This window comes from Oxyura jamaicensis, chromosome 4, assembly GCF_011077185.1.
Source record: "Oxyura jamaicensis isolate SHBP4307 breed ruddy duck chromosome 4, BPBGC_Ojam_1.0, whole genome shotgun sequence".
Taxonomy (NCBI): domain Eukaryota; kingdom Metazoa; phylum Chordata; class Aves; order Anseriformes; family Anatidae; genus Oxyura; species Oxyura jamaicensis.
The window spans coordinates 1,741,954-1,750,428 of NC_048896.1; the positions used below are offsets into that span (position 1 = coordinate 1,741,954).

The 8,475-nt window shown below is 52.4% G+C and overlaps 1 protein-coding gene across 1 annotated transcript; it reads left to right on the forward strand.

The window, feature by feature from the left end:
* The first annotated feature begins 214 nt into the window (after positions 1–214).
* On the forward strand, positions 215–8,207 carry GPR174 (G protein-coupled receptor 174). Its single transcript, XM_035325936.1, has 2 exons — positions 215–372; positions 5,120–8,207. The coding sequence occupies exon 2, from the start codon at positions 5,712–5,714 to the stop codon at positions 6,696–6,698; it is 987 nt and encodes a 328-aa protein (XP_035181827.1). The 5' UTR covers positions 215–372; positions 5,120–5,711; the 3' UTR covers positions 6,699–8,207.
* Positions 8,208–8,475: the final 268 nt, after the last annotated feature.

Genomic DNA, 8,475 nt, shown 5'->3' on the forward strand with positions numbered 1-8,475 from the left:
TGCCACCAGGGTGCTGCTGGGGCTATTCAAGCCCTTGGGGTCCCCTCAGCCCCACTGGAGCCAAAGCCCCACTGCACTGAGCAGGAACCGCCGTGCCGCCGCGGCAGTTTCCAAAACACACCAAACCCAGCAGCGCCTCGGTATCTCTCTTCACCACAAAAAAAAAGAAAAAAAAAAAAAAAAAAAAAAAGCAGGTCCAGCTCTGACCTGCTGGCACAATGAGCAGAAATAAACCAGGGCTGGCGGGGAGGGCCCCGCGCCGGCGCAGGCTGCGCACTCGCAGCAGTTGCACTTTTGCTTTGTGTGCCGGGAGGGGTGGAAGCGCGCACCCGCAGCGGGGCTCCACGGGCACAGCCAGCCGAGCCTGCCAAGGTAGGAGCACGTTTCTTATCCCTTGTTGTCTTCAGTTCAAGGTTTAGATTGTGCTTTCTTCAGTAATTATCGCCATGTGGGTTTTGTGCCTCCTGCATTAAGAGAGGTCCGGGGGTGCCCAGCGGAGAGGCGGGTGGGGCGCCAAATTAACCACCATGGGTCCTCAAAATTAAGTGATGAAAAGCAAGGAGACCGGGCTCGGCAGGTCGAGCTGGTGCTCAGGAAATGACCCGGGGCAGGGCGAGGAGCCGCTCGCTGTCTCCATGTTTCAGAAGTTCCTGCAAGTGCTGCCCAGAGGCCCCGAGCGCGGCAGCAAGAGGGGCACGGCTCCAGCCCAGCCTCCGGGTCTCCAGCCCCGTTCCTCAGCGCTGCCCAGGAGCACCCCGAGGCCCCGTGCCCGGTGTGGGCGATCCCCAGCCTGGGCAGAGCCGGTGGCTGTCAGGAGGGGACGGGGCACTGGGGCAGAGATGTGGCTCGAGGGGGCCTTTTGGGGACCGTGCTGTGTGGGCTCCACCAGCACGTGCATACAACCGGTGTATTTACCCCTTGCTTCACGTCCCACTTCAGCATGTCTGAGTGTCACTAAATGGGCTGCTCTTTGCAGAAGGCAGTGTGCTGACTTTCCACCAGCAATTTTTGCCACTCAATGGCAAAAACTCGTGGAAAAGGAAGAAGGGTTCCTGTCCCTGCTGGTGCCTCGGCAAACCTGGTGCGTGGGCTGGGATGGAGCCGGCACCGTGGGAGCGCTGGCTCCGCTTGCCCCAGCTCCATGCCACGGGCTTGTGGCTGTGCCCCGAGGGCGCACACCAACAGTTTGGGTGGAAAGTTCAAGGTTTTGGTGTTCGGTGCTGCTCCTTCCTACCAGGGCCATCGGCGTGTGCCAGGGAAGGGACACAAGGGTGTGGGCACCAGGCTGACAGCCTGTTCTGCTGCTCAGGTGCATTTTCCATTTTTAGCTGGGATAAATACCAACAAGAGAGGAGAAGAGCTTGGGCAGATGGTTCAAAGACAAAAGCAGTATATGTCACCAGGAATTAAACCAGAGTGTTTACGTTTTCTTGCACATTTGTGGGATTTACCCAACTGAAATCCCCCTGCTGGCCTGGCCGACTGTCCCACGGCAGACCCACGGCTCCAGCCGGCTCTCTGGGGGCAGAAGAAATGCCCGACCCCTCCCAGAAGGAGTCCCAGGAGTGCGTGGTGGGGTGTTTATGGTCACCCAGGGTTTTTTTTGGCACCTTGCTGGCTTACCTGACAGCCAAAACCTCTCCATCCCCCCACACCCAGCCAGCATGGACACAGGCTGGGAACGCGGGGAGCGCAGGCAAGGCTGGAAGCACCGACACCCTGAGCAGGAGCAAACAAGAGGTGAAGGACGAACAACAAAGAAACCTCTTCATCCTGCTGTGTCAATGCCCCACAGCCCCAGCCTGTGACATCTTGGCTGTTTCCCTGCTTTTTCCCCGTAATGAGCATTCAGCACTTCAGTGACTCATGTTTCGAGTAACCACGGACGATGATGAACAGGCACCTGCTCGGGTTCTCTGCAACTGAAGCAAAACAAGCTGGCAGTGCTGGTACTGCCTCGCAAACACGGCGTTGGCAAATTTATTCTGGCAACCCAAGGTGTGGCTGGTGCTCGGTGCAGAGCGGATGGATGCTCGCGAGGCCACCGGTACCCAGGGCTGGGAGGCAGCGCACAGCTCCTGGTGTCCAGCTCCTGGTGTAACCCTGGAGGTGTCTGCTCTGGGTCAGGGCAGCCAGAGATGCAGAAAGGCAGGGTCTGTGCTGCTTCGGGCCAGGCACGGTGAAGTTTCAGAAGTGGCAAAGTACACGAGGCCATGAGGATGGCCAACAAAAACGCACTGTGGCTTCTGCGGGCAGGTGCTACCAAAGAAGTAAAGAGAGAAATTTCCACAGTTAACACAACAAGAGGTAAAGCTGCCCCTGGGGAAGAAGGTAGAAACCCAAATGTCTACCAGAAAGCTGCTTCAGGAGAGAGAAGACTTTTTTTTTTTTTTTTTTTTTTAAACCTAAAAGCAGCCCCATGTAATTATCGGTTTATATTTGCATACCTTCAACTTTTATTACGTATTATTCTGATGATGATTATTTAGACTATTTTAACTGTTGTTACTGATAATTACTGCTGCCACAACAGGACAGCAACAGTTCCTGGGCCGTACAAAGCCCGGGCACCGGGCAGTGACGCTGTGCCCCCTTGCTGGTACCCGTGGGAGGGACGCACACACCCCAACATCTCCACCCACGCGGCTTCAGTGGGACCCCGAGCTTCCAGCTGGAATCCCCGCTGTGCTGGGCTTTAGGAGCTGCAGCGTCTTTGCTTTTTGGGGTGAAGGCTGCAGGGCTCGATGGTGGAGCTTGCAGAAGCATGTGCCCAGCTCTACCAAGTCCCGGCCCTTAAACTGCTGCAAGCCTCCCCTGGTGTTCGTGGCTCATTAAGTGCCAACGAACCTTCTTCATCAAGCACCCTAAAGTGACTGGCTATGGGGTCTCCATGGCAAAATGAAGAGGGGAAAAAAGGTCAGGAGGCAGAAGGAAGTCGTGCCTGGGGAGAGCCTCACCCCCCCCCAACACGCGCCTTGAGCCGGCGAGAGACGAGTGCGGATGACGTGAAACAAAATTTCCTCTTTCTGAAGCTTTTTTTAGCCTCCTGCTGGTTTTTACGCAGCGCTTTTGGCTGAACCACGGTGCTGTGCAATGTGACTGCCTGGGATTTCCAAAGTGCACTTTCTCACCGCCACGGGGCGGGTGATGCTGCCCCCTGCACTGGGGCTCTCAGGGTACCCAGGGCCGCAGCAGCATCCGTGCCCGGGCGGGGGTAGCAGGAAAGTCCCTGGGCAGTGGGGACGGCGAAACACGGGCAGCTACAGAGGCAGCTTGTGTACCCAGTGATGGGTTGTCCCAGAGGGGTCTTCACCCATGCTGCACGATGTTGAACACCCCCCAGGAAGCTCACGGGAGTGCACCAGGCGCTGCCAAAACCCTGTCCCACCTGCACGCCCCTCGGTTACTGGTGCCAGTAAAGCAAATGGAAACTGAAGCCCTCAGCCCCAGTTCCCACCCATGACTGATAAGCCAACGAGGAGGTAAGCACCAGTTTTCCTATGTGACTGAGAGATTACTCACATTTCTAGAATTAATCGTGCAGGTTTTTGCCCTGGAGGTCAGCCTCAGAATTAATAGCAGGACTGGAAAGTCTTCGCAGAGGAGGCTAGCTGACCCCACAGCTCGTTAATGGGCGCCTCTGGGGTTGAATGAGATTATTTCTCGAGCCCTTTTGCTCTACTAGCTGAGCTGGATGTGGGCTCCCTGGAAAAAGGAAAACATCTCAGTCAGTCTCTTTGGACTCATCACTCAATGGTATGGCAAGAGAGACTGAAGGAATGGGCACATAAAAGCTGCCCCAAGAACAGTTTCCTTTGGCAGATTTTGCAGTTTCACAGAAAGCTACTCCAAAGCTTCAGTGCAATCACACTGACAAGTGCTGAACATCAGCCTCACTAAAAGGTTCATATTTTAGCACCTGTGCCTCAAAGTGCAGGAAGAAGCATCACGGATTGCAGCACGATGAAGTTTTTCATTATAAATGTGCCTTGTGCGCATCATGTGGTAGCACACCTTCCTCACATGGACCTGTAGGTTTGGTTCTTCAGGCTGAAGCAAAAGGTGACCTGGAGAAAGCTTGATCAGAGACCTGAATTCCCTCTGTATTTATTAGGTCTGGTTCTTGTCTGTCTGTTTGTTTGTTTGTTTTTGGTCTGACCGATTCAGATATAATCAGCTGCCCACTGTGCAAACAATTTTCAACCAAAGTCACCCTACAGTCAGCTTAGTTTGCGGGGAAATGACACCTGGTATTTCCGATGGCCACAGCAGACATGCTGCAAGGTGGCTAATGGAAAGGCTCAGAAAAAGTCCTTGGGAGAAAGTGTGTGTTGTTCTGTGGCAAAAAGCATTTAATAAACAGGCCACTTGTTCCTGCTTGCAGTACGGATGTCTTATTTTTAAAAGATAAATGAAAAAGTTGACCCCTCCCAAAAATCATGCACTGCTTAGTGGCAGCACCTGTGCTGATGCACCTTATGAGTGGCAGAGGCTGAGCCTTTTCTCTGCCTTTCCAAGAGAAAGCCCTGGCAGGCAGCTGACAGCCACCGTCCGCGCCGCCCACGCTGCCCTTTTGCCTACAAATGCTGACGGTTTGGTGAAAGCCGCCGTCCTGGGGCTCCCACGCCAAGGTGCAGCACCGGCGTCTGTGCTGATGGAAGATTTACATGAAAATGCACAGGGCCATTTACATGAGCAGCGCATTTCTTTCCGTCATCTTCTCGATTCTTGGTAGCCGTGGTGAATGTGGGAAGTTTCTGAAGGACTTTCCCGGAGCCCACGGGAGCGTCGAACCCATGGGAAGGATGGTCCTGGGGCCGTGGGCTGCAGAAAGCAGGCACAAGCTGAATCTGCCCCATGATGGAGCTGCTGCAGGGTGGGCTGTTTGCAGCAGCCATTAAACCCAGTTTCTATCTGTTCCTCCGTGGTTTGGCACCAACTTCCCCTGAGCGAGGGGTGGAGGTGGGTAGAGGGGTGAAGAGCTGACCACCGCAGTGCTGCTAGCAAGGGGGTGCTGTTAAAGAGAGATGTTTCTCCCTCTCCCGCAGTCCTCCTGCAGACTGATGCGTGTGAGCCGTGGCTCCGTGCGGCGCTGTAACTGCACCTCTCTGTCTTTCAGCTGCGGGGCCGTGCCTGTCAGACTCCTGCGCTGAGGGAAGGGGCTGAAATGCCACCCAAAAGGTGACCGAAGGTGCAGACCTGGCTCTGGACAGTTGTCTGCTTCAGCACGTAAAGATGGATTTCTCCGTGGGGATCCCAGCTCTGCCAGCACTGCAAGCTGCTGCATTAAGGTCTGGTCACTTCTGAAAAAGCAGGAAGGACACGTACAATACAAGCAGGACTTGAATGAATCCAGAGCAGAGCTCCTCACCAGATGGGACAGGATCGCCTAGCTGAAGCCTCGTGCACAAACACCAGGGCTGAAGGAGGTTTACACCTGATTATTTAAGCACCAACAACCTCAGGACAACCTGGCTGCCGGGTGCTGGTGAGGACCATGTTATTATGCCGGAGTGCTAACCGCACATGCCTGCGTTGGCACAGCAGAAGACTTCATGAAGAGCAAAGGTGACCGGTGCCCAAAAGGCAGGAAGGCAACGGCTTGGGACAGAGGTGCCACTGAGCTCACAGCTCTTCTGCTCGCCATCCACACAGCCCCTGGGGGCTCTGGGGGAAGGAACCAGAGCTGAGCGCGAATCTAGAGCCCAGCCATGGAGAACAGCTCAACCTGCTCCAATAGCACCAACCTCAAGCCCTACTATGCAGCTACATACACTTTCATCCTCGTCCCTGGACTAATAGGAAATGTATTGGCTTTGTGGGTCTTTTACGGGTACATGAAAGAGACTAAACGGGCCGTAATATTTATGATCAATTTAGCCATCGCTGACTTATCGCAGGTTTTATCCTTGCCTCTGAGGATTTTCTACTACTTGACCGGGACGTGGGAGTTTGGATCAGGCCTCTGCATGCTGTGTTTCTACCTGAAGTATGTCAATATGTACGCCAGCATCTACTTCTTGGTTTGCATCAGCGTGAGGCGGCTTTTGTTTCTTATGTACCCATTCAGGTTCAGCGACTGCAAACGCATTTGTGATGTGTACATCAGCATAGCTGGGTGGATCGTGGTCTGCATTGGCTGTTTGCCTTTCCCTCTGCTGAGAAGCGAAGAAGCAAAAATTGCAAACAAGTGCTTTGTGGACCTCCCCGTACGGGAAGTTGACCTTCCCACCGCCACTGCAATGATGACGCTAGGTGAATTGGTGGGATTCATAACACCCCTTTTTATCATCGTATACTGCTCGTGGAAGACTATCTTATCATTAAAAGAAAAAAATGTCGCTTCGCCTGATCTTGGAGAGAAAAAAAAGGCTTTGAAGATGATTCTCACCTGCGCTCTGGTATTTCTGATTTGCTTTGTGCCTTATCATATCAGCTTTCCACTGGATTTCTTTGTCAAAACCAAGAAGATTAAAAACTGCCACGTCCAGGAGGTGATCTCCCTGTTTCACGCCGTAGCCTTGTGCCTTGCCAGCCTCAACTCCTGCGTGGACCCCATCCTCTACTACTTCACTACGGACGAGTTCCGGAGGCGGCTGTCCCGGCAGGAGCTGCAGGACAGCGTGCAGCTGCACAGCCATGGCTGCAGCAAGAAGCACTCCCAGGCCACGCTGCAGGAGGAGGCCACCGACTGCTAGCGCTGGCTGCCCCGGGCACGGCCCCGGACCGCAGGTGCTCGTGTGGATCTGGCTTCTGGCCGATCTGCTTCCCCAGGACACGTGCTCTAGGTGACCCTGCTCGAGCAGGACTCGATGAGCTCTGGAGGTCCCTTCCAACCTCAACCATCCTGTGATTCTGTGACACCGAGAGATGCTCCTCAGGCACGCTTCTGCTGGCTCCAGGGAGGATTCGAGCTAAAAATACAACAACAAAAAAGCCTGACCAACCCCCTGATGACTTAATACTTTGGCTGCAAATGTTCCCTGTGTAAGCACCACCACGTAATTCCCACGGGCCCCGCTCCTGAGCCGGGCAGCCAGGAGCAGGCTGGCATTGGCAGGATCAGGCCGCGCAGCCCTGCCCCGCTGCCACCCACCCGCATCGCGGTCACACACCCTGGCACCAGGCGAGAGGCTGCCAAGACTTTGGGGTTTCCTTATCCAGCAAGAATTCAGTCCTAAAGTTAGCACGTGGCTCAGTATTAAATTATTCTGAAGCAACGGGTGATGGCACAGCAACTTTAATGTCTACATGTGCCTGAGGCCTCAGGCGTCCCCAAAGGCCTGGCTGCATCCGTAAACACCCAGGGCTCGACTCTGGGGGCGCATCAGTTGACAGCTCCCCAAATCACAATGCCAATCAAGTGCCCAGACACTATTTTTTTTCTACCATCAGCCGTTTTTTTTACCATCAGGTCATTTCTGGATCAGGGTAAGAAGTAGAATGCCACGAGTGGCCCTTTCTGATGCTTGTGATAAGCCTTAAACACAGGGCTCTGCTTTGAGGACATTTAGTCAGGTTAAAGATCCAGTGAGCCTCTCGGGTCCTTTTTTTTTCTCCAAAAATGGGGTAAATGGTTCCCCTTTCACTGACAAGAGACTCTGCACCATAACACCTGCTGTGGTGTTATCATCAGTATTATGGTGAACTGCCCCTGAGTCCAGGAGTCGATGATTTTGGGGTTGGGATAACTTCCCGTAGTTGTGAAAAAGCCACCTTAGTGAAGTTCATTCATTAGCACCAGCTTCGTTAAGACGGGCAAAGGAAGCTGAGCTTTCTGAAGTTTACTGTGATGAGAACTCACTGTATGCCGAGTCCAAGGAGCTACCTCACAGGTGGCTTTAAAAATCTGAGAGAAATATTCAAATGTGGATGTATTTTTAATAGTAAGTTCTTTAAAATCAAACAACAGAAGCTTCGTGCTCCACTGATACTTTATTTGCACCTTCTTGTATAATCTGTTGTTATGTGAACGTTTGAAATGTTACATTTTGAAATGTAAAAATACTGTGATATTAGATTTTATTTAATGCAAATACTGTTTTATAGATTTTATTTATGAAAACATTTTGTAGAAAAATGATGTGAATTCCAGAGACTGTTGGAACTCAGAAAGACCTTTTTTAAAAAACTTTTAAAATCCCTCTATCTAACAAACCACCCCGCCCACACTGCCAGCCTGTGTCTGTACATGCGTTCAGCTGAGTATGCACCACTAATTTGCAGAAACCGAGCAGCACACTGTAATTTGTTCACAACAATAAAAAACAACTATTTATTTTCCAGTATCTGCTTGCATTTCCTGTTGTATATAATTAAAAAAAAAATATTTTTCTTTTTTTTTTTCTTTTTTTTTTTGTTTTTCCAATTTTAAATGCAGTTCTTGGCTTGCCCTCAAACATTCAACTGCCTGCATCAGCAGTAAGTTCCTGCTTACAGACCATGCAGGGCAGCTCCTGGAGCACTGCTGCCTCC

Bases quoted from the DNA above. Each gene is read 5' to 3' on its own strand.
- GPR174 (XM_035325936.1), top strand. From the start codon at position 5,712: ATGGAGAACAGCTCAACCTGCTCCAATAGCACCAACCTCAAGCCCTAC.